We start from the raw sequence: 26,240 nt of genomic DNA on the forward strand, positions 1-26,240 counted from the left end.
GGCGGCCGCGGGCCGGTCCCGCTCCACGGGCCCCCCCCCCGCCCGCAGCGTTGCCGAGACACCGCCGCCGCCACGGGCCGGCCCGCGCGTCACCACCGCGGCTGCCGCGGCCCAGCACAGGGCACAGTGTCCGGGCCGGCTGTAACATCTTCGTTCCACCCGCGCCGCCCGAGGAGCGGCTCCCGGAGGGACAGAGGAATCAGCGCAACACGTCCCGCACCATCCCCGGGAGCGAGCTGACCGCTGGCCATGGCCGAGGGCTTAAGAGATCTGGTGGGCACGGGCAGCGCCCGGGAGCTGCAGGAGAAACTGGAGAGCTGGCAGCAGGACTATGAGGTGGGTGCTGCCGCTCCTCGGGGCCGGGTTCCCGCGGTGACGGCGGGACGCGGAGCAGCCGCCGCTCGGTGTCCCAGAGGCTGGTTTGGGAATGCTGCCCCGCACGCGCACACGGTTATCGCGGTTCCAACACCTTTTAAGCACTTCCAGCTTCACCTGTTTGGCTTTTTCACCGTGTCAAGGCTCCCTGAAAGCAAGAGTTGGAGGTTAAAAAGGAGGTTTGAGCGGCACTGGCTGTGTCTGGAGCAGAGCTGAGCGTTACGGTGGAGACCAGGAGCTGGAAGGAGCGCGGGTCAGGGTGTGTGAAAAAGCTATCGCTCGTAGCCCGGGAACAGTCAGGAGAACGTGAGGAAAAAGGGTGCTGAAAGTGCGAACGAGTTATCCAGCATCCAGCTCTTCTGAGTGGGAAACCTGTTAGAGCTAAGAGGCTGCTGCAAGACAGCACGGCTGCCGAAGGGCTTCTGTAGGGGGGAATGGGGTGGGAGGGAAGAGTTTCGGGTGTGGGTGAGAAGGCTGCAGGTGGCTCCTGCACGGAGGAGTAAGCGGTGACGGGGCACTGAGGAGGTGCAACAGTAGAAGCAGTAGAGAAGGTGTAAACTTAGGGAAAGATGAGTTGAAGGAACCTGAGACTTCACAACTGTGACTTTTCTCAGTGGAAAAAATTTTTGACAGAGGTCTCACTCGTGCATCCCTAGGTTTCATTAGCTTCAGGAGGCGGATAGTTGATTTGGCCATGAGCCTGTAACCACCTTCTGTGTACTATGGTTGGTAAGAAAAGGTGCTGAGCAGAGATGCAGCTTTTTCAAGGGAAATCAATTTTTGTTTGTTTTTTTACTTTGTGGTAGGTAGGAGTTGCAGCATGTTAATAGCCAGGGTAACTCTCTGCGGGATTCGTGGCAAAAAACAATTTTAAGTATTTTGAGAGTAGCTGGTGAAGGTACCACAGAGAATGCCAGAGGAGGAAGAGCAGTGGCATGAGTTTTATAATCTTGCAAATGGATGGTGCAGGTAGACCTCGGGAGGGCTGAGCAGTAGTGGGAACTGAATTCTCTGTGATAAGTGAGTTGCGGGTAGTCTCTGAGGTCTTGGGCAATGAACATGAACAGTTTCAGGCTGCTGGTGCAGAAAAAGAGGAGGTGGCAGATGGAAGCACCATGGGTGTTATGTCGCTGTAATGAGCTGGAAAAATGCACTTTGCAGCCGTGTTCTGGTAGAGGTGAGCAGGTTGACTGTGCTCCCTGAGGCCAGAGGAAAGCATGTTGCAGCAATCAAAATGCAAGCTGACAGGGGAATGAGTGGGAATTTCAGCTGTTTTGGAAGCTTGTAAAAACCATATGGAGTCATTAGAGCCTGAAAACCTACAGGGTGATCTATGTGGAAGGTGATACGCAGGTTACAGATAAAGATTAAGGAAGCAGGTACGAAGTATGTGTTCTCCTGGCAGGTGCAGTAGTATCCTACTGCTTTTCAAAATTGCATTTGCGGAAAGTGGTGTCATTTTGCTGTTTCCTAGGTGTAGTTTTGGACTTTCCCCCTTCTTCAGTGGTATTTGTTTCAGTTTCTAACTCTTAAAAATCAGATGAAATTGCATGGAGGCCTCGTGACTGCTGACAAAACAAGAGAATGGCCTTATATGTATTATTTTAGCTAATATGGAAAACCAGATTTTAGACTAATATGTTTTATTTTTCATCCACCACAATTCTTATGATTCTTCTTTTTAGAGGCATTTGTGGTTGCAACTTCTTTATGAATGGGGAAGGAAGTAAGTTTTCTCAAGCAGTGGATTAACTGGGTGATAGAAGTCCTGATGTCTTGTTTGTTTGCTTGTTAACAATGTGAACCTTAAAATATGAGAAAAAGGTTGTGAAAATGTAATTATAAGAGAAAAAATGTCATGATCATAACAGGAATAACTTGAAGTAAGAAAACCCACATAGATGTAGTAAAACACATTAATTTACAGGTTAATTCCTCTGGTGAGAATCTGAACCGATGCTGTGAAATATTAGAACTGAACACTGCGATTCAAAAACAACTCTTCACAATTCTCAATGAAACATCTCGAGAAGGTAAATCAGTGCCTTGTTTAATTACTAACACTTTTCACATGTGACATTTTTTCCAACTCTGGGTCTTTCTGTAAGTATTCTCACAATTTCTTAATGTATGTATTTTCTTAGATGGTAATAGTGAAGGTGCGGAAACAATAAAAAACCGTCTCCTGCCACAGCTAGGGACTTGCTATTACTGTTCTACTTCAGGAAAGACCTTTGAGAACAACCTCACTGTCACTCAGGTATGTAAGAAATTTATTTTAAGGGAATAGAACCATGTGATTTTATACCTGCAGAAGAACTTTAATGACTTTCGTTAATAATAACCTTCCTACCAGATTTTGCTTAATGTCACACGTTCTTAGTTGCTCGTGGAGACACCTATGGAGAGTAAAGATTTGCTGTGTTTACATATGCAGAGACATCATAGAAACATTTATGCCATATCCGTATTAGAAAAACCTGACACTATGTGGAAATACACATATAAACTGAAGGTGTGCATCAACTCCATACAGTAGTCTGTGAACTCCCTTTATTTTTTTTGAAGAAAAAGGTCTTGGACTATCTTAACATTATTTCCAGAAGGGTTAAATAAAAAGTGCTCATGTCTATCATGATACCACCGTGTTCCTGCCGTGATATTTGGAGTTAGTATGTATGTGATATTTAGTGAAAGGATTGTAGAACTAATAGTTTGGCAGAAAAGATGGATCTGTTGTGGTTTTCTGCTTTGAAAGAAAATAGGAACATTGGCTAACGTAGACTGTGGGAAAATACTCAGAATCCTGAGATTTGACAGTGATGTCTCCATGTTTTCTAATTTCTCATTTTTATACCCTCTCTGTCAAAATATTTAACAATTAAAATAAGGACAAATGAAAAGTGATATCCCTTTAGAGTCAGATTCTAGTATAATGCAGGAGCAGGATTCTACCAAACCCCCACAAAATATAAAATAATGATGTTATTAAATGACAGTACACCAGGTGTACCAGTTACAGATTTGTCATTGCATGTGACATTCAAAATCTAAAGAAGAGCCTGCTACACAGTTACTTATTTAATTCCAGTAGAATCAGGCAACTTTACAGATTGTTAAAGACAGAACTGCATGTGTAGTTGTGTGCTTTCTGGAATGACAATACTTACCTCCTCTGTTCTAATAACTTTTTCTGTTACTTTGTGTACACGAATTACCAAAAAGTTTACTTGAGTTGATGTTATAACCAATCAGAAGTTGACTAACTGTGCAACACATCTGCAAAATACTTTATTCTGATGATGTGTATACAAGCAGTAAACCTGCATATGCAGACCTTCCAGAAGTTCTATCGTGAGGTATAAAAGAAGTGAATATTTTTCTTAACATAGATGAGCTTCTGTTTGGTGTGCCTGGAAGGCATTGCTTATGTCTCTAGAAGGCACGCGATTGCTTTTGTTCTCAGTGTCTTTAGAGATGGTCATTACTGAAATCTTTAGAAATACATCTGCTAATAATGCCCTGGTATGTTGCTGAGGGATTCTGTAAGGTAGTACATTCAAACAGTGGGACTTGGTGTTTCCTAGTAGGATTCGGTTGGGAGTGAGATGCAGCTGAAAGAACTGGACACCACCCCTGAGACTTGTCCACTGAAAGACCTGGAGGAAAAACTGACTTCAACTCGTCTGCAGATCAACCAGATGGAACAAGAGTAGGGAAATTAAATGCAATTCTTTTTGGTTGCTTTTTGTTTTTCAACAAACCACATTTTTCTCTTGACATCTAAATACTGATGGAAATTTGTAAAATGTTTCATGTCTGACTTAAAATCAGAGCTTCAAAATGTATCTAGGCTCTGTATTGTGGATATATGTATCCAGAGTGGGCTACAAGTGATAGTCATACACACATTTATAAATTGACTTGATAGGGTTTGATAAGTGACTGGGACTGAACTGTTTTTGCCTAATTGCATAAAACATACTTTGTGGAGCACTACAGTCTCAAAATGATTAAATTGTTTCAGATACAAATCTGTGTGGTTAATGCCAGTTCAGGGCCATTTTAGAGATAGCTCCAAGTGGCAGACATACATTCTTGTGCATCCTATTAGCATGAGAACAATGAATGTTCACAGGTCTTGGGTCAGCACAGTAAGTGATGTAATTTCATGTTCTTATGAAGTGTTTCCAAGAATATCAGTTTGAATTTTCCCCATACCTACCTTTAGAACTCATCTTTCCAAATCTACTTTTCTTTCTGAGTTGTTCTTTATAGTAGAATTCTTTAGCCCTCTTTTTACTAGTACTCAGCTAGAAGTCCTTCCTGAAGGAGCTGACTAAGGATGTCCATGGGATTGGACAGTCTTTCCTCTTAGCTCTTTGTTACTGTGGTCCTCTCGGTCAGCCTGCTCCTTAAAAAGCCAGAAGAGGAAGCTTGCTGGCTGATAAGTGTTACAGCTTTCATTGGTTCAGGTCCTCAAAAATCTCACCAGGATCCTTCAGTAAAGAAAGGGACAGACTGAATAACTTCAAAGTAAATAGAAAGCACCTTTCCACCCCACACCTCACTTTTGCAAAGAGAAAACAACAGTAATACCTGTATTGGGAGGGAAAGCAGAGAGGTTGAGATACTTTTTAATACTAAGTAAGAGTAAAGGACAGAAGGTAAACTTGCTTATCTGGTTGTCTGCCGGTGTTTAAGAAACACTACTTCTCTTGGGGCCAGCAGGAGAGGAATCATTAGGGAATGATCTCCTGTAACACAGAGTGTAGTGTGTCCACTCTCTGCTACAGTATACTTTTACGTTTTTAAGAGTCTGCTTTGGAGTATGCTTTTTGAACTCTTGATTTTTCCTCTATTTCAGCAGAAGGAGTTTGCTCAAAAATTTTCCTCTTTTTCTTCTCCTTTTGTTTGATGGTGAGGATTAATTGACAGATGGTTTACATTGGTAGAAGGACATCTTGTGACTGACTTTATTCTGTGTGATTAAGCCTGAGCACTTCCCGTGCCGAAGAGGAGGATGCCCTGAAGAAGTTGGAGCGTCTGAATGACTATGAGCAGCAAATTCAAATGCTGCGGGATGAGATTACTATCCTGGATGCCCAAAAGTCTGTTCTCCAGAGCAGGTAGAGGTGTTATTAGACAAGTCACTGGATTATAGAAATTGTTCTTGTTACGTAGCATAAACTCCCTCCTCATTTGAAACTGAAATATAAACAAAAGCTAAACTTTTACACTTTTTTATGAGGAAACAAAAACTCTGGCTGATTGCTCCTAGTGCCCAAATATTTGAATTTAAGACAGTTAAGTTTTAGACAAAGCTGCAAATAATGCGGCTTTAAAAAAATACGTTGACAGCAACTGTATGGAATAAAAAGAAATGGTTAGGGTTTTTTTGTTGATGAGTCCTCTTTGAACACTGTACCTTTACAGAGCAGAACTTGTTATATTCTTACTTGTTTGACTTCAAAGTACAGAAAGAGGAAGAAATCTCCAATATATTAGTGGTTAGAAGTGTGTTTCCCCAGAACAAAGTGCTTGTCTGTACACACTTTAGGAAATACTTTAGTTTTACTGTTTGTACTTTAGCCCATAAAATGTATCGACACAAATGCCTTCATATTAGACTAAACAGCTGCAGCTTCTCTAATTGCATTGGCTCAAAATCTTAGTTCACCTTGATAAAAATTAAATATGATGCAAAATTCTGCACAGGGGAAAAACGTCTGAGGATGGTGAAGTGACCTCAAGCTTCTTCCCATGTCTGTTGTAGGCTCGCACGGAGCCGCTCTCCTTACAGGCGCAGCGGGGCCAGGTCACAGCGTTCCCTTCGCCCCAAGAGCTGGTCACCCGGCCGAGCCAGGCACATCAACGCTTCCCGTCGCGCCTGCCTGGTGGCTCGCTTTGGTTTCATTTACGCTCAGGAACGCTTCGACGCAGAGACCCTCTTGAGGACTTACATCAGTGACATGGAGATGGTGCAGAGGATAATATACACCGCAGCTGTGGTAAGAAAGAAATAATATTTCTTATTTTACAGACCTGAAATGTTTTATAAAATATTACATGTACACTGGACTAAATTGGGGATAAATCAGCATTTTTAGTACATTCAAGTACAGGGAAGAAAACTTTTCATCCTTTTTTCTTGTTGATTTTTCTTTCTTCCCCTCACACTTCTACATTGAACTCCTGATTTAGTGTCTTGACTGACCTGTCCCAAGACTGGAACAGAGTCAGTGATCTATAGTACAGATACTAAAAGGAGTGTATAAGAAGACTGAATGGCTCTGAAAAGTAGCTGATTCCTGCACTGATCAACATTGCCATATTTAGGTGAATTCTTTTGGGAATACTACATTATATACCACAACACTACAAAGATAACAATCTTTCCATAGCATGCTTCCCTCTTGCCTTAGCTATGTGCTTTTCTAGTTTTGTTGGATCCCTTGAAACTACCTACATACCTCATATTTACTATGAGCTCAGTCTGAAGAAATTACTTTTCGTATTTTTCTGTACTTAATCTTCCTTTCTATAAAAATGACCTATTACATACCTGAGTCAGAGAGACAGTGTGTCTCTTAATGTGTGTGATCCCAAGCACATTTAACTTATTGAAGGTTTTTTCCAACTGTCATTCAGTTTACCTTTTTTTGTGACAAACAAGAAGTGCTCCTGTCTAATGTGTTAGGCTATGGCATGTAAAATGCTATTGCTCTTGATATCTTTGAATGTCGTTGTATTGATCATGAGTGTGTGGTGGAATCCTGTGCAAATATAGATGGTTAGACAGGAATCTTTTCAATCCTGTCTTCTGCAAAGAAGTTACACTCAGTCAGAGAATTCCTTCCAGATGAGTTAACTTTTGCTTTTTACAGCAATGTTTTTTATTCCTCCTTATGATGATGATATTGGCTTAAGTTGATTTTCTCAGATAACTGATAAAAAATTAATTTCAGTCTCCTAGATTTGACTAGATGTTCTTTATGTTTGCAGGAATCTTTTTATGCAGCAAAGATGGCCTACTGGAAGTTCAAAATACATGTAAAAGAGGCTCTATCTCTAGGTCACTCGGGGCCTGAGTCACTTGAAGATGCTGTGCTAGATTATATAGTTTGCCACAAGGACGAGTATGATGTTTATGCCAGTGTCAAGGTAGGTCAAAGACAGTTTTGAAGTGACATGTTGATCTATTTCAGGAGCTGTTAAATTCAGAATGAGTAAACTAGAAATGCACTGTAACCTGAAGAAGAAAAAACATTATCCTATGGACTTTGTCTCATAGCAGTGTACTTTCCAAAATAATATTGCTAGGACTGGTATAAGTATGGGCTAGTAATTGCTTGTTTTATTTGTCTGTGACTAGAATTTCTCTGTCTGCAAGAATAATATTTTTGGGAAAATACAGTGTAACTGTCTTAATGAAATAAATGTGAGGTAAATTTCACATTTTTCTTGAATTTTGTTTTCTACTGAAAAGCTACATCTCCTTCCTAAGATTTATGCCAATAATGTAGCTGATATTTTATTTCTAAAATAACAGTACATTCTTTCTAAAGCTATTATTTTCTGGAATAGTCTAAGGCAACATTACTGTGAGGTTCTGATACTAATTTTTAAATGTAGAAAGCTGAGAGGCATATTTAGGAAGGGTTTCCATACTTTCCTGTGAATAAAATTGTTAGTGAGTGAAAATTACTCAAATATGTTTTTCAGGAAGTAATTCGCTCCATGAACATCAACCCAAAGATTTCATTTCCACCAGAAATCGATTTCATTGTACTCAGCACTTTGATTCAGGAGTTGTGCTGTTTGGCTTTTTCAATGCAGACACTCGTTCCTCCTCTTGATGTTGCCTTCGGTATTGATGGAGAACTTTTCAATGAGAGCAAGTAAGAACTCTTAAAATTCAGTCAGATTCTTACAATTAAAGAGATCCACCAGGTTGTATAGTCTACTTGTTCCCTAATTAATATAAAGGTTCAAGATTGATAAACATCAATTTTGGTCAAATATTGCTCATCTGTAGTTAATTTGGTATGTTGTTAAGGTTTTATGATAGTGTATAACAGTTTGTTTTTTTTAATGAACAGCAGAGTGATTTTGTGGATAAACTTCATTCTCTAGAGCATATTTAATTTATCATTTAAGAGGAAAATTATTATCAGCTTTCCTTTCCCTGTTTAGTCTCTACCTGCCTTTTAACAAATGTTTGTATCTTTGTTCCTCCTTTCTGACCTATCGTGTAAAAGTCATCTGGCAATTGGTATCTGCTACCAGGATCATCAGTGTGCTTGCTGCGACCTCTAGGCTGTGGCTCCTGTTCAGCATATGAATACTAATATGCTCCTATCTCTTCTGGTTTAGAGCTGAGCAGAAAGAAGAATGACTTTTAAAAAAGGGAATTTAATTTAAAAAAAATCACACCATAACACTGTTTTTTCTATAGAGTCAGGGCTGGCTGCTTTGTTAGCTGCTAGGGGACTGTAGGGTGCTTCCATGCCTTCTAGAAAATTATTGGGACTTACAGCTCAAAAAAACCCCCAAACCTCTCAAAAGCAAAAAACCACCTGGATCAATAAAGAAGTCTCTAATAGTAATTTAAAATAGATTGGAACACAAGTGAGGAAGTGCTTGAGAAGCCAATGAAAGAAATAGAGAAGATGAAAGTAGCCTTTCAACAGGAAAGTGCAAAGTCATACAGGACTGCTTAATGATCCTCCTGTCCGAATACTGGGCAGTTAGCTATACTCAAATACTGGGCAGTTAGTTATACCCAAAGCTATTGGCTGAATTAAGGAGGCAACAACGCTATGATATAGTCTGGGAATGCTTTCTCCACCTACTTGCTGTGTGTGGCCTTCAAAAAACAAATGTAATGTGTTTTTATGTGCTGCTGCAGGAGACACATACGCTTGTCTATCCATCTATCCAGATAAATGTGGCATATGTATGTTTACATGTATAGTGCGTATACGTGGTACACAGAGATGGAGCAAAACTTGTAGAAATTAAGATATCTATGTGTGATACCATTCTATAAAGGGCCGCCCAAACCTCATCATACCCTATACCTTACTTCATGCCTATGTTAACAATATTGTTTTATATACCTTGCTGTTGTAATACATTACTGAAGTGTAGATGCATTGCGATTTTTTACTTCTGTTATTTGGTATTTGTTTTGAGTTTGAATCCACAAAGCCAGAGACGTCATTATTTAGCCAATATTCCAGACTTATTGAGGTAACAATAAGATATGGTACTGGTATGTTAACATAGGCCTTTGAATTAATTTTTCTTAGCTAAAATGTCACAGTTTTGTTGTCAATATCTGAGGATTTTGCTAATAAAATTGCCTCATGTCTCATAAGATACTAAGATGTACCTTTATAGTTGAGATAGAATATTTCTATAATATCCTTTATAGGGGTCTTGTTTTAGCAAGATATTTCAGGAAGATGGGATGACTATGCCTGCCAAATTGCTGCTCAGAAGATTTGATATGTCAGTGGACACAGGGGCCCCGGCTTGTATTTGGCTTATGCAAAAATATGATCTTACTGGTCTTCTGAAGTGTGAGATGGCTTTATTGGAGTGCCTGTCAGTACAAGTAAACAGTAGGTCCTGCTAAATATGTCCTACAACTGCATTTCCTTTACAGGATCACTTAAAGAATACATATTTTTGAGAGATGGAAAAATTGTCAAGGAAGATATCAGAGCTGTAGCTAGAATTCTGCTTTTTATCAGCATTTATGATTTGAAACATATTTATCTTTTGGCACTTCTATGCAGACATTTCTTGTACTCTGTGTTTCAACAGGTACTATCGTAGTCCTGACTCAGATTTCACAGCTGCCTTTGTGGCCTATCACGTATGGCCTGCTCTGGTGGAAGATGGTGTCGTAATTGTGAAGGGAGAGGTAGTCACTAAAAGAGTGTCTCTGGTACGTATTTTCTTAAGGATTATGTTAAGGGAAGTCATTGGGTTTCAGCACTGTTTTTAAAATTTAAAAAGATAAGTTCTTAACTGTTCCCTGTGTGGGTGGAGTTGTATGTCCAGTATCAGTTAGGTTTTAGTGCCTCATCCTGTATTTAGGATGACTAGTTCCATTTTCCTTAATGTATTAATTATGCAGATGTGTGATTGTTGGCAGACCCTGTTCTAAGGAGAATGTTTGCAGTGTTTCCTCTCTGTCCTCAAGCCTTTTCTCCAGCATGGCAAGTCTTCTTGCAGAGTCTGTCTTTATTAAACCCTCTCTCTCTAAAGAGATTTGTCAAACTCTTCTCTTGTAGTGCTTCCGCAGAAGTAAAATTAGAAGCAGAAGCTGCAGCTGTAGCACCCGCCGTCTTCTGTCTAGTCACGTAAGCCTCAGCTTGAATGCTTATAGTATTAACAACATCAAGTATTTTAACTAGGAATGTAGGCAACCTATTAAAAATGCTGATGTGCCACATGTACATTTTAACATTGGGAATAAATGCCTTTGCTTGAAGGTCTTGAATGAGGTGAAGCTGAACTGACAGGTAGTTATTGCCTGGTACAGTGACCAGTGGAGATACACAGTTGATAATTCTGAGAATTTAACTATGATCTACTTCTCATACAGTATCTCATAATGATTCGCTCCTACTTCCCCTTGCGTCAGTACCCTTCAGAATAACTAACTGCATCGTTTGGAAATGTTTTAGTCATCTTGCAATACATATACAGCACATAGTTTGTGCCTCCTGGAATTAGTAACCTGAATTTACTCTCTAATATCGCAGTGGAAGAGAAAATAACTGTAGGGTGAGCAGGAGGGAAATAACTGAGGTGGTACTGATATGTGAAACCTTAGCAGAGTTCTGTGTATGGTATAGTTACACAACATTTTTAATTGTTTCTGTAAAAAACACATATTTTTGTAATTGTTATCCCGTCTTATTAAATTGCCAGGGGTGCCCTCAACTTAAAATGTGAATATTGAAAATCTGGGAGGCTTTGGATATGGCTCACTTTTTTGTGCATGTGTGGGGTGTGAAAAAACTAGAAAGTAGTTGAACTTGACTTCGTAGCAGCGGAGCTGCACTGATAGACATGTGCAAATTTTCTGAATGTTGATGGGTCCCCAGGTGGTTTTCTTTGATGCAGTTTTTTAGCACACCTGAGTGTCCTTTCTGTTTGTCTTGCAGTCGTTTCGAAGCCGCAGTTTTTCACCACTGAGGAGCAGAAGTAAGTGGGCATATTAGTTCATAGTGACTCATGGCTTTCACACTAAGTCTTTGAATGATTAAGCAAAGAGACAAAATAACATGCTGAAGGTCTTTTAAATACTTGTCCAAGCCTTATTTTTAAAATGGATAGTCCCTTTCTTTTGTGTGTGTGGAAAAAGGCTGAAATTTCTGACTTAGAGGAGGACTACTAAGACCACTGTCATGAGTTCTCTCTGCTGGTTGCCTTCACTGTGGCCAGTTCTATAGTAAGTAAAACTTGCTGCCTTCCCTACACAAGAGACAGCTTGACACCTGCTGGCTCCATGCCTTTCAAATTCCAAAGAGATAGCTAAGTGGTGACAGTGAGGTGAGGGATTTCAGACAGTATGAATGTGTGCCTATCTTGAAGCCAAGCCAATTTAGAGATTTAGAAAATATAGTTGTACTGAAATGTACCTTTTTCTTCCATAGGGTGTTGTTAACTAAATATGTTCCTGTGGTTCAGTACATCTGGATTGAACAACTTCACTGGTGCCTATTCTCTTCAGGAATACCTCAAATCTCTCAATAATATGAATGGCAATTGTCACTTCAAATGGAGTTTGTGTTCAGTGTGTTTTTTAGAATTATAGAAGGCTTATATGTAATTTGAGAAACTAATTTGACCCTTCCAATTAAAAAAAAAGGGGCATGCAATACAGTATCATGATCATTTGGCAAAATTTGCAAAACACTGAGGAACCCATGATGTAATCCTGCAGGTAGAGATTGAATTATTGCATCTGGAATGTTGTCCACAGATTCCAAATGATGCAGTTTACCTTGATAACTTTGATTAAACTTGATGTTTAATATAACCTAAATGGCGAATGTTGTAGAATGTTGAGGTTAGCTGTTACTTAAAAACAAGGTAATTATTTGGTGCTTCTTTACAATTTTAGAAAACAGCAATAACCTAAGGATGTGCAGGTCTCACACAGCAGCCTTTTAAATATGTCCTTTGCATTTTCTAACTACAATGCCAAAGTTGCACAGAACAGTTGTGGGAAGGTCTCTGGGGGTAAAAATTAGAGGAAACTAAGTAGTTATATTCACATCCTAACAGAAGTTACAATGGTACAGAAATTGTAGGGTAAAACGCAGCTGCTACTCCCTGGGTGGAATGTGGTCAACATGCTCCACGGTAACTCTCTGTACAACAATAAGTACCTGCTACGAGGGATGGAACAGAGGGTGGAGCGGAGTGGAGATGCCATGGCCTCCCTCCATGGAAATCCTTGTGGAGAGAGGAACATGGCAGTACTTTGTAGCTGATAGGACCGCATAGCACCTGTCAACCAGGGAGATAAAAGGAGAGGTCCTGCTGCTGAGCCAACCCCTGTGGTGAAATCTCTCTCCCTGGATGAAGTTGTTTCATTAAAGCATAATTGTAATATTAATACACACCTCCATGCCAAAGTTATCCACCTCCAAGGTATGACTACTCCACCCTGGGCATGCACCCTCTATTTTTTTGACTGTATCTTTAAAAGCAAAGCTTTTAAAGTCACTCAAGCTCCACCTAAACATAAGGAAATAGTATAAAAGTCAGTTGAGAATGGGGAGAAAATCAGGGAAGACTCCACTGTGATTGCTGAGATCAGTCAATGGGCTGAACCTGTCTTCTCCCCCTGTTGGGATGCCTTTGGGTAAGAGCTATACATGTGCTGAATACTTTTATTTGGATTAGAGCTTGCTTGTGTATTGCATTAAATACATTTTCCAGTCAGATATTATCACTGGCAATCTTCAAACCTTAACCTGTCACAATTTTGTGTTAATAAAAGGTGTTATTCTGTAAGCTGTTAGAATGGCTCCTTCACGGGCACTGACAGTTGCCAGCAGCAGGTAACACATTCAAATAAAGTGAGAAGACCCACTGAGGGGACTCCCTTATGCTATTGGCTTAGATCCCTGAAAAGCACAGTCAAATCACCCTCTGATCCAGTGGGACAGTTTGCTGAAGGGTCCCCATAACAGGATGCTGACAGATTGATTTGGCACAAGGATCTCAGCTTTCCTGGGGTGCTGACAGACAGATCATTAGGGGTTGAGGAAATCTCCTGTTTTCATGAGACAGCAGTCATAAACTACCAATAGTTCACCAATCCCCAGGACTTTATTGACATATATGAATGTGTGCATGCTTTAGCAAGGCAGTAACAATTCTTGTGTCCATTATTTCTTAGAAATGAATATAATAAAAAAATACAGTTTGGCACTAAAAGTGTATCTAAAGTGTTCCACAGAGTAGTTGTAGGCTTGAAATATTTGCCTGAGGCCTCTTCAGTATCACACTTATTGCACTTTGATGCCATGCTGATAGATTAGTCATTGTTGAACATTCAGTGAAAAAATCCTGTCCAGTTATCTCTTACTGTGGGCATTTATTAAACTTCAATTGTAAATATTAGACCTGAAGAGATTTGAGTGATAAGATGCAGGATGACATGCCATCCCACTCATACTAGTTAGATGTCCGAGCCACCAAGAGATGCCCAGGACCTGGAGAGAATGTACAGGTCAGCAGGAGAACACTTGAAGGACACCACCAAGTGATTTTATAGTGGGTGTCTGCTACAGGCCACCTGAGCAGGAAGACCAAGCCGATGAAGCCCGCTTCAGACAGGCAGGAGCAGCCTTGTGCTGCCAAGCCCTGGTCCTGGAACTGCAGTGACCATGACAGGATAGAGTTTGAGATCCTTGGGGCAACAAGAAGGGTCAGAAGCAATCTCACTACCCTGTGCTTCAGAAGAGCAAACTTTGGTCTCTTCAAGGATCTTCTTGGTAGAGTACTGTGGGATATAGCCCTGGAGGGAAGAGGAGTCCAAGAGAGCTGGATGATAGTCAAGGATTGTCTCCTCCATGCTCCAAAGCAATGCATCCCTACAAAGAGGAAACTGGGTAAGAACGCCAGGAGACCTGCATGGATGAACAAGTTGCTCCTGGACAAACTTAAACAAGTAACTTACAAAGGATGGAAGCAGGTAAAGGTAACCCAGGATGAATACAGAGCAATTGTCCCGAGAGGCAGTGATCTGATTAGGAAAGCTAAAGCCAAAGCTAAACCAACTGGCAGAAGTAAATCTGGCCAAGGACATAATGGATAAGAAGAAAAGCTCCTTTAGGTGCATCAGTTATGAAAGAAAGACTAGGGAAAAATGTGGGTCCTCTCAGGAAGGACACAGAAGACCTAGTTGCCCAGGGCATGGAGAAGATTGAGGTATTCAATGACTTCTTTGCCTCAGTCTTCATCAGTAAGTGCTCCAGCCACATTGCCAAAGTTAGTGAAGGTGAAAGCAGGGATTGGCATAATGAAGAACTGCCTGCTGTAGGAGAAGAATGGGTTTGAGAACATCTAAGGAACCTGATGGTCCACAAGTCCATGAGACCTGGTGAGATACATCTACGGGAACTGGCTGAGGATATGGCTAAACCACTATCCACTGTATTTGAGAAGTCATGGCAGTCCAATGAAGTTGCCACTGACTGGGAAAGAGGAAGCATAACCCCCATTTAAAAAAAAGGGAAATTAAGACCTGGGAAACTACGGCCTGGTCAGTCTCACCTCAGTGCCTAGCAAGATCATGGAGCAAATCCTCCTGGAAACTATGCTAAAGGACATGGAAAATAATGAGGTGATTGGTGACAGCCAACATGACTTCACTAAAGGCATATCACGCCTGAGAAATCTGGTGGCCTTCTACAATGGGATTACATCAGTGGTGGATGAGGGAAGGGCAACAGATGTCATCTACCTGGACTTGTGCAAAGCATTTGACACTGTTCTGCATGGCATCCTTGTCTCTAAACTGGAGAGACATGGATTTGATGGATAGACTTATCAGTAACAAAAATTTGACTGGATTGTTGCACTCAGATTTGCGGTCAATAGCTCAATGTCCATGGGGAGACCAGTGATGAGTGGTGTTCCTTGAGGGTTGGTATTGGAACTGGCACTTCTTAGTATCTCTGTGACATGGACAAGTGGGGTTGAGTGACGCTCAGCAAGTTTGCCAATGACACCAAGCTGTGTGGTGCAGTTGACAGGCTGGAGGGAAAGGATGCCATTCAGAGAGACCTTGACAGGCTTGAAAAGTGGGCCTCTGTGAACCTCTGGAAGTTCAACAAGACAAAGTCCAAAGTTCTGCACCTGCACTGGGGCAATCCCCAGCACAAATGCAGGCTGGATGGAGAATGGATCAAGACTAACCCTGAGGAGAAGGACTTGGGGGTGTTTGTGTACCAAAAGCTCAGTATGACTCAGCAATGCACTTGCAGTGTTATATTGAAAAAAAGAAAACAAACCGCATCCTGGGCTGCATCAAAAGAAGCATGACCAGTAGGTTGAGTGAGGTGATTTTCCCCCTCTACTCTACTCTTGAGACCCCACTTGGAGTACTGCGTCCAGCTCTGGGGACCCCACCACAAGAAGGACATTGACATGTTGTAAGGAGTCCAGAGGAGGGCCACCAAGATGATCAAAGGGCTGCAGCACCTCTTCTGTGAAGACAAGCTGAGAGAGCTGGTGTTGTTCAGCCTGGAGAAGAGAAGGAAGGCTCTGGGGAGAACTCATTGTGGCCTTTCAGTACCTAAAGGGAGCCTTCAAGAGAGCTGGAGAGGGACTTTTTATAAGGACAGTAAAGGTATGACAAAGTAAAATGGCCTTAAGCTGAAGGAGGATAGGTTTAGATTAGATTTTAGGAAGAACGTTCTTTCCTGTGAGGGTGGTGAGGCACTGAAACAGGTTGTTTAGAGAAGTTGTTGACACCCTATCCCTGGAAATGTTTAAGACCGGGTTGGATGGAGCTCTGAGCAACCTGGTCTGACGGAAGATGTCCCTGCTAATGGCAGGGGCATTGGAATGAGATGATCTTTAAGGTCCCTCCCAACCTAAATCACTCTGTGATTCTGTGATTTTATTCTGGCACTTTAAATAGTTTGTTTCCATTGTAAATGTTTGTTTTAATATCAGTATTTTTGTTTTTGAGAGAACTGATAACGTCTTTCTCTCAGAACCTGATCTGTAGGACCAGCCTTAAGTAGAAACCCCACAAGCAACTTCTTGGGAGCTTGCGTTTTTACACAGAAACATAGGATTTCCCATATGCTGATATGTAATTCACCAACTCCACTGTCTCATTCCAGTGAGATACTTCAAAGGTACGTACAGCTTTCCCAGATTCATCTCCACAATTTTGGAATATAAAGAGGAAAAGTTCCTTTCTGCATCCATTTATTCAGACTATGCCCTGGAACAGGACATCTCATTCGTACTACTGTAATAATATGAGAAAAAATATTTTTATTAGTTCTGACACTATTTAGTCCTTGAAATGAAGTTACAGGAGCAGATTTTGTGATCCCTTTCTAGGGATCTTATGCAGATTTACACATTCATACACTTCCTCGCTACTTGTGTGGCTTAAAATTTTGGCATAAGGCTCTTTGGCACAGGAAAAGATTTCAGACAGACTGTAGCATTGGTTCCCATGAGTTGACTCCAGTTCTACAGATGTATTTTCATTGGAATTAGGCCCATTAGTAACCAACAAGGACAAACCTGTGCATAGGGAGTTACTCACAGACCTACTCTGACTGAACTAAGGGAGCACAATGGCACCCGCACATATGTGATGTACTTTGTTGTTATCTAAGAGTCACAAGAGAAAATAAAAATCAATATATTTCCTCTTCTAAGAGTCTATCAGTCACAGCCATGGATCTTGAAATAAACCTCCATATTTCAGCACTGATCTCATGACTAAAACCACCCCAGTTCTGGAAAAACTGAGCAACTGCAACTTGTGTGGTAACAGAAGACAGTTAGATATCCCAAGTATGGTTTTGAACAAAAAATGGAAGATTTTCTCAAAACCTTGTAATTACCAAGGGCCAAAGAGATGTAGTTTAAAAACAAATAGGGTGTATATTTGTCTTCTGCATATAATTACCAAGACTTGTCTGTGTTATGGAAAACCTGTTTCCATACCAACCGTGAGAAAGCTCAGGCTACACGAAGGGTGTATGTTTTTCTTGACAAGCATGAGAGGCAGGGTATTTCAAGATTTGCACACACTGGTGATGCCACTAGGAACTAGTATTCTGAAAGATCTAAAATTACTGTAATACAAATTCACAGTGTTTGGTGGACCATCTCATCTTACTCCCCCAGCAAGTGCCTGGAGAACGAGTTAGTCTCATAGGAAAAGAGAAAACCAATGAAACCACAGCCATGACTTGTTTTGGTAGCGAGAAAACAGCACTAGGATGATTTTTTTCATAATGTTTCAAAGCAGAGCAAACCAGTTTTCAGAAAAATAAAAACTCAGTCCACAGCATGGTAACAGTTAAACAAACCTTACTCCTCTCAGTTGTACTCTACAGCCCATAGTCTGTTTTTTTTTTGCAATATACTGTTTTGTACTGGTTGCCTGCACTGCTTATTTATAGCCAATTAAATCTATAGGTCAGATAGAAGATTGCTTTTTGTGTCAAATTAGACACTAACAGCTCCTGTGCTGCTTTTTATTCTCAGCAGTGTAGAGAATGCATACTAATAAAGATTATATGGCATTAACCTGAAAATGCAAAGTAACTTAGAAAAAGGGACTTCTGCAGTTGCTTGTAAGACCCTATAAAAGAACGGATCATGAATGTGAAATCTGTGACTTGCTATTTTGTCTTAAGATTTTTCTTCCCCTCTAAATCACGAGCCTGGATAATGCCATACTTGTAAATACAGCAAAGTAGAAATAATAAGGGTGAATTCTAATAGATGTCAAAAAGCCAGTAAGACTTCTACTACAAAATAGTTTTAGAACAGTATGATCATAGTGAAAGTGTTAATACCAGGAAAAAGAAGGCTAGATTTTGAGCCAATTTAAACTCTTTGCAGATTGTACTGGCAGAAGTGAGACTGCATGGATGTAAAAAAGCACTACCTTTGGGCTAAGGTGTTAATGTAGAACATGTTTGTGAGAGATTTTGAGATTGCTGGAGAATTTCTCCTGCATGTCAGCCCTCTGAAGGCTGATGTTGTCTGTCTCAATTCAAAGCTGTCCCAGAGTCAGTGTAAACATGTGGATATTTAACACCCATTTCAGGGAAAATACAATGTAATCAAAATATCTTCAGTCTTTGCTCTTCAATGTTTGCAGCTCAAACATTGTGCAGAGCTAGCAGATAATGAGGATAAATGCTCAGCTAAATTTGCTACTGCACAGTGAAGATTTAAGTTCAGAAATTGTCTTGACTAGATTCTCCCAGCATAGGAGACAAAGTTGAGAGCAGCAGGGTGGTGGATTCCTCCCACCTAATCTCACTGGCACTGAGCTGTGATGCTGTTTCAGTCTTGTAGGAGGCTTTGGAGATGAGTGGTAAGTTAAGGCAAAATTACTCCACAGCCTGAAGAAAGTAAATGTGAAGGACAAAAATTATTAAAATTTTCCCTGGAAGATATATGCCTGTACATCTTCCAGGATGGGATACCTTTAACTTTACTTTTGTATTACATCTACGTACTGCAAAAGTTTATCATCCAATAAAGTTCCATTGTCTTTCAGCTTCATCAGCCATTTTTGATTGGTGTTAAATGCACAATGATTTTCTTACTGTACCATTAAATAGTTTAAATTTGTATTAAAGAAATGAAAATCTGTGCCTCTTCACAAACCTTTATGCATGATTTTATGCCTCAGTCAGAAACTGAATGTTCTTTAGAAGTCTTTGCACATCTCAAGTGTATGATTTGCTCTTCAGCCTGAGGTGAGTTTCTGACATGAGGGCGTGTGAACTTATTAGCTGGTTCACTCAAAGTTCTCCCCAAGGCACACTGTTAGGCCTTCAACTTTATCCTGAACATCACACCTGTGCTCAGAAAAGGAAACCCAGTTATTTCTTCATGCTGCTGTAATTTGGGTAGAAATGTATCCAACTAAAACCAGACACAGATAGAGCTGTCCCAGTCCTTTAAGATAGAAATATGAGTATTATTTTCTTTTCCAGACACTGTATGGTGTATTGCTCAACCTGAAGAACTTGTGATTTAAAGTAGTAATGTTTTCAAATAATTCAGCTATTTAAATGAATGAAATGTGTATGAAGTTTTGAATGTAACTGCTTTCAGTTGATTAATACCAGTTAGTAGCATATATTTTTCTCACCTAGATAGAAATTTCAGGAATGACTAACTGCAATCTAAATAACATGTCCATTTTGATTAGGCTGAATAAAGAGTGTATTTTAAACTAGTGCCTCAAGACTGGAAAACAGTGCCATGAAAAGGGACCTGGGGATCCTGGTCACTGGTGAGTTGAACATGAGTCAGCAGTGCCCTGACAGCCAGGAGGCCCAGCCGTGTCCTGGGGGGCATCAGGCAAGGCATCACCAGCCAGCTGAGGGAGGGGGTTGTCCTACTCTGGTCTGCACTGGTGTGGCCTCACCTTGAGTATTGTGTGCAGTTTTGGATGCCACAATATAGGAAAGACATTAAGCTGTTAGAGAGCGTCCAAAGGAAGGCAACAAAGATGGTGAAGGGCCCTGAGGGGAAGCTGTATGAGGGGCAGCTGAGGTCACTTGGTGAGTTCAGCCTGGAGAAGAGGAGACTGAAGTGAGACCTCATTGCAGTTTACAACTTCCTTGTGAGGGGAAGAGGAGGGGCAGACACTGATCTCTTATCTGTGGGGACCAGTGACAGGATCCAAGGGGAATGGTCTGAAGTTGTGTCAGGGAAGACTGGAAATCAGAAAAAGGTTCCTCACCCAGAGGGTGTTTGGGGACTGAAACAGGCTCCTTAGGGAAGTGGTCACAGCACCAAACCTGACGTAGTTCAAGAAGCATTTGGATGATACTCTTGGGCACATGGTGTGTTTCTTAGGGATGGTCCTGTGCAGGGACAGGAGTTGGACTCAGTATTTGTGGGTCTCTTCCAACTTGGCTTATTCTGTGATTCTGTAATACTGAACAAAAAGCATGATGGAAGTACCAGTCTGACATTCATTCTTGAGCATATCTTGAACCAGTGAGTGAAGAGTGCAAAAGAAAACTTGCTATGAATACAGGATCCTATATAATTCCTATTTCTGGTTAATACCTATCTACCTGATGGCTCCATAACTCACCACCTTTATCAGGGATCTAGGAAAAAAGAACTGTGCTGAGATTTACCTTTATTTGCTTACAAAGAAGAGGATTGACCAGAGCCCAGATGGGGTTGTAGTCTCCTGTGATTTTGATAGGAGAGCCCGTAAAGCCTTTGAGGAGTCACAGAACACCATCATGGTGGTAGGAGGAGAAGCTTTGCAGAAAAGGCTGGAGTCTGAAGCAGGCAGCCTGTTTCTGTTTAAACCCGCCTTGTGCAAAAGGAAGATGATTTGGGTCAATTAGTTTTCATCTTCAGCAAGGAGCCATGCACATGGAGTTTGCTAGATGAAAGGGCCTTGTTTCTGGCACACTTCTTCCACTGCCTGTGGAAGAAACAGATGAATCCTCATTGTTTTGCCTCTGTAAGACAGATGGCATTTTAAATGTAAAAAGGATTATGGTGTTCTCTGGTGTGTGAGATGCTTTTTGTGTCTTGGCTCTGCAGAGACTGAAGGAAAAGGCTGTTAAAAAAGTAAAGAGGCACAAAATCATATTAAATTATCAGAAAATGCTGACAGGAGAAACAGGGCTAAGATGTGACTGACAGTTGAGTGTGTCATGCATGTGCAGCAGAACTGAGGGCTCATGGCATGGAATTGGACAGTAAGGCTGGTCTTGTGGATGACACAGAAATGAAGAGTTGGAGTTGGGCTGCATGCTCTCCCTCCTGGCCATTGGACCTTCCCATTAGGATGCAGGACTTGGGCTCCCCTGGGCTGTACCCAAACAGGGTGCTCAGGCCATGTGTTATAGGAGAGCACCTTGGAACAGAGCAAAAACCTTTTGAAACCTTACCACAGTGCCCAAAAAAGGCAACTTTAATTGAAAGTTTATTTGCTAACTGGAGGGAACCAACTTAAAAAAAAAAAAAAATCCTCTATAGTTCCTGAGGAGTTGTTTGGATGGAGAGGCTCCGGGCTCCATTGCACGAAGGAGAATGTTTTCCACGAGATGGCACTATTGCCTTAAGAATAGAGATAGAAGGTTTTTTGCTTCATCTGCAGTTTTAAAATCTGATTACCAAAGTGAGGTTTCCAAATAAATGTATAAAAGTCACAGAACCGAGCAGTATCAACAGATGCCAAATGGAAATTTGGTTTGCTGATTGATCTTTTAAAGGTTGCTGCCTGATAAGGACATAAAAATCCTGACATATGGGGTTTAAGATGAACATCACTATCAATCCATTATTGGAGAAACTGGTTTGGATTTAGGTTTTGGGGTCAATTTTTCAAAATTCGTGAGTCTCTTCAAAGCAAATTGTGTTTATATTCTGACCGATCTTCTTGAAGAACTTTTACTATTATAAAAACACATCCCCAGCTGAAATTAGCATTGAGAATTAGGTACTCTTAATATTTGTTCTTTAAAATTATTTCTAGTTCTTATCTAGTTCAAGAAAATGTCAGCTTGCAAAATTGTTATATTTTGTGTGATTGATCAGTTGTAATGGCTGACTGACAAGTTGCTCCACTACTCCCTTTGTCTACGACTGAAATAGGTGTTTTCTTAATAAATTCTGAAAAGTCTGTGAGTCACGAAATATACTCCCTGATTTCTGCTGCACCTTCTGTTCATTTTCTTTTCAAAGACAGAGTCAGTTGCACCTACTGAACCATCAGGGTACAGCTGGATGGAACCCTGCTGTCACAGCAATTGGTTTGGATAATCATGTTCTGAATCTTATTAATTACTGTTTTAAAAGCAAGTTTCTTTTGCACCACACTTTATCTTGTATTGCAGTGTTGTTCCAGAATTTTACTTCTCTAATGCTTGGCAGTTTTCTTCTGAATCCCATCCCAAGTTTATTCGTTTCCAGGCTATATCTCTTAGTTCTTCTGCCAGTATGATTCTTTATCTTTAGAAGTCCTTGTTACCCCCTTTGGTATTTATGCTACTGAAGAGAGCATGATCTTTTCTCCTAGTTTTTGTTTCTCTGGACTAAAACCACCAAATCTTTCCATCTCCTCAGAAGAGAGACTTTTAATTCCATTGATTATCCTGTTTGGGTGGCTCTGGGTGTATTTCTGTATCAGTCCATCTTTTTTGAGCACAGGTGACTAGAAACACTACACAGTATTCAGGATAAGGCCTGACAAGATCTTTGTATCACATATTTATCAATTTCATTGTACCATTGTAGTTTCTCTGTGGGAAGTGTATCAATATCTGCGATCAATTCATAAGTTTTATTATCCTAGTTGTTTCAAACTAATGAGTCTTTTTTCACCTAGAACTTCACTTCATCCACACATATTTTTTGTGGGATCTTGATTTATCAGATCTAAATGCTTTTCACATGAGTGGCATGGTTGTTATAGAAATCCTGAACTTTGGACATCCGTTTGTACTCATAACATGACAATGGTGTCTGTGAATGCCATTGTGCATCATGGGGTGTTCCTCTATTGCTAAAACTTACTGCAGGGTGATGCTTTGTGTTAAGCTGCCTGAGCACAGTTTAATAACCAGCCTTACAGAGCTTCAAAGGAGCTGCCTGGAGCTTGAGGATACAAAGGAAAATATCTTACTTAGCTCTATTTATGTCCACTTTGCCAAGAGAAGAAATAGTTGCTAAGAGTACCACTATAAATTTGTTACAATATAGAGTACCATTCAATAGACAGGTCTGTCAATTTTAGCAGAATGAGATACTAGAAATTTTCATGAAAAAAAAGACAGAATTTGTGTATATGATGGTTTGCAGTAAGAGCTTTAAATAGAACTGAAAACATATAATATTATATTATAATATATTTATAAGTTGTCAAAGTCCTTACATTTTTGATTGATTAATAACGTAGCTCTCATTTCTTGAGAAATATTTTTTTTCTCAATTATATTTGCCCATCTCTTAAATTTGCCAAGAGCCATTCCCACAATACACATGTGGCACTTGTCAAAGACAAAATACCCCTGTATTTTCTGCCATGCTTCTTGATTTGTGCTGTTTATCTGCAAGTCCTGGGTCATCCAGAGCTTTGAAATCTGTTCCCTTCACTGGGTGAGACTTTCCCCAGGCTAGGGATGATTTGGTGCCATTGCTTCTTGTCTGAATCACGCAACCAGTAAGAGCCAAGCAGTCAACATGTATGGGGCTGCCTCTGCCACTGAAAGATCCTGTTAATGTATCTAAATCTCTGTGCACCCACAGGATGTGCTGATTGTCCCCATGGCTCTTCCTTCATATTTCATCCACTGTATGGCTCCTTGCCTTTTGCAGACTAAAATCTTTGAGTCAGGGACAGTTTTTTCCCTCTTCATGTGCAGCAGGGCTGGATTTTACAGATGATGGGCCTGCAAAGCAGATGCAGTCTTATCATTATCACTGCTAGGTGCAATGTGCTTCCCTAGTCCCATGAGAGGGCTGTGGATCCATCCACCTTCCTGTTGCACAGCATAAATTGCTATCTCTGCCTGAGTTTTGTGCAGTTTGAACAGCTCTGTCATCTAGTATAAATAAAAACAACCCAGGCATCTGGAAGAGTGTTTACATGCACAAATTCCTATGAGCAATAAAAGCGGGGAGGGAGGATTAGAGGGAATATGATCAAAAGGCAGATTGCCTCTTAACACTAAAAGTCTCCCCAAGTCACTCTGGAAATGTAAGTGGGCCTTTAAATGTTCCTGAAGGTAATAGTACACTTTTCTCTAATTTTTGAACAGGCTTAAAGGTAGCTTCCTCCTTATCTCCCTGAAGCACGGAGTGCATGCAGGGAACAAAGCTACTTGGGAGATTCAGCTGGGCCAAGGACAGAAGGTTTTTCACAAGGCAAGCTCTTCCCCTCCAGCTGCTGTCTAGGAGACTTCCCAGAACCTGAATAGATGGGCTGTTCTGATAGTTTATTTATTTTTTTCACTTGTCCTTGTAATAAAATCAGATAAATGAATACTTCAACGAATGGTGAAAGTTGCCTGAGAGAAATTGCTTTTGGCAACTGTTCCTTCTAATTAAAATGAAAGTCTGAAAAGCTTCAGTCTTTGGGAACAATTAATAAAACGCCAGCATTAGATAAGATACACATAATTCTTTGTGCCTGTTAACTACTTTCTACAATTAGAGTGAGTGTGTTCAGCCAAATGCAGCCTGACCCTGGTACAGCAGGAAGGAGGGTTCAGACTGAAATGAGGACAGCACCTGTTACTTGCTCTGCTGAGCAGGCCAGTGCTTTCCCACCTCCCTGCTAGCAGTGATAAGAACTATTAAGAGAAAGTTTCAATACTGAGAGACTTCCAAACTGTCCCCTGGACCCTGCAGTGGGCATCAAGGGATGTTTTTCTGGTAGCTTAGATGAATCTCTGTAAATATTTGAGAGGAGGACGAGACAGAAAAAAACAGAAAGGAAAGAGAAATTCCTTCCCTCTGGGGTTCCAGGGTACCAATTTCCCTACTGGAAGCTTAAATGCTGATCCAGAGTAGTTGAAGACACAGATGTGCAGGGGCTCCAAGCTGTGCTTAGATCTACTTAATTCTCAGCCTGTTAAAGAATTAGCAGTTGTGAAAATCCTGAGGAAGGCTGTCCTTTCTTCCCCCTGGAGCGGCAGTCTTGGGGCCAGGGCACTTCTGCAGGATGGGGCACACTCTTCCCTGGAGAAGTGGGAACCAGCAGCAGGTGGAGGTCCTGGGGGAGGCTCTGCAGCCTCAGGAACCTCAGAGGGTGGGCCTGTCCTATGTCCCAGCTTGGGAGGCCAAAAGCATGTCGAGAAAGCGCCGAGCAGAAGCAGCAGACAAAACACGTGTGCACGTGTGTGCAGTGTTTGGGTGAATCCCCCAGGAAAAAGCATGCAGCCAGAGGCTTTGGGAGGCAATGCTGGATTTATGGCAGTCCAGCACTAGGAGATATGACCCCAAAACCTGAGAGACAGTGCTGTGTGTGAAAACACGCAGGCAAGTGCCTGGATGAAGGCTCTGGAGGAGAGGCATGGATCCACACTTGGGAAGGGATGCACTGGAGCCTGTGCGACCCAGATGAGATGGAGCAATGTGAAGTTTTGAACCTATTAACTTCATATGGAGAGTGAGTGAGTGGGTGTGGGAGCGCTGAAGATCCACACGTGCATGCATGAAAGGGAGAGGGGCAGGGAGCAGCCAGCCTGCTTGGCTCAGAAACAACAGAGGCAGCGGGCTCAGGCAATACCTCCTAAGTAAACCCAACTGTAAGAAGTGTTTCAGACAGCACAGAGGGAGAGTTGAAGATGACAGAGCAATGCCATCATCTAGGTTGGGGCTGCAGAACTCACCCCTGGCAGCTAAAGCGTGGGTATATAAACCAGTGAGCACATAAGAAGATAAAAGTACAGTACAAGATAAAGGTGCTGGTTGGCATACCCATCCCAAGCAGGGCAAAATGCTACTGCACATAGGGGTCTCTGAGTGTAGGACAGGGACCATGTTCCAGGGATGGCAGCCCCATGGGAAGACCTGAGCCAAACCTGAAGGAGCTCAAATTCCATGAGAAATCTTACCTTGCCTTT

The 26,240-nt window shown here is 41.2% G+C and overlaps 1 protein-coding gene across 2 annotated transcripts in view; it reads left to right on the forward strand.

The window, feature by feature from the left end:
* The first annotated feature begins 60 nt into the window (after positions 1 to 60).
* Positions 61 to 26,240, forward strand: part of SPATA18 (spermatogenesis associated 18) — a 106,758-nt gene continuing 80,578 nt past the window's right edge. The window contains exons 1-12 of one of the 2 annotated variants that reach the window (XM_050337845.1): positions 61 to 336; positions 2,303 to 2,408; positions 2,520 to 2,635; positions 3,966 to 4,087; positions 5,370 to 5,504; positions 6,152 to 6,386; positions 7,381 to 7,539; positions 8,101 to 8,276; positions 10,210 to 10,333; positions 10,683 to 10,751; positions 11,562 to 11,601; positions 12,054 to 13,997. In XM_050337845.1, the coding sequence (XP_050193802.1) occupies positions 250 to 336; positions 2,303 to 2,408; positions 2,520 to 2,635; positions 3,966 to 4,087; positions 5,370 to 5,504; positions 6,152 to 6,386; positions 7,381 to 7,539; positions 8,101 to 8,276; positions 10,210 to 10,333; positions 10,683 to 10,751; positions 11,562 to 11,601; positions 12,054 to 12,064 (1,380 nt within the window). In that variant the 5' untranslated portion in view covers positions 61 to 249 and the 3' untranslated portion in view covers positions 12,065 to 13,997. Of the gene's footprint in view, positions 337 to 2,302; positions 2,409 to 2,519; positions 2,636 to 3,965; positions 4,088 to 5,369; positions 5,505 to 6,151; positions 6,387 to 7,380; positions 7,540 to 8,100; positions 8,277 to 10,209; positions 10,334 to 10,682; positions 10,752 to 11,561; positions 11,602 to 12,053; positions 13,998 to 26,240 lie in introns of those variants that run through there. The other variant, XM_050337844.1, reaches the window with a different exon arrangement.

Source organism: Myiozetetes cayanensis, unplaced genomic scaffold (genome assembly GCF_022539395.1).
Source record: "Myiozetetes cayanensis isolate MyiCay16 unplaced genomic scaffold, myiCay2020 scf7, whole genome shotgun sequence".
In the NCBI taxonomy this organism is placed as follows: Eukaryota; Metazoa; Chordata; class Aves; order Passeriformes; family Tyrannidae; genus Myiozetetes; species Myiozetetes cayanensis.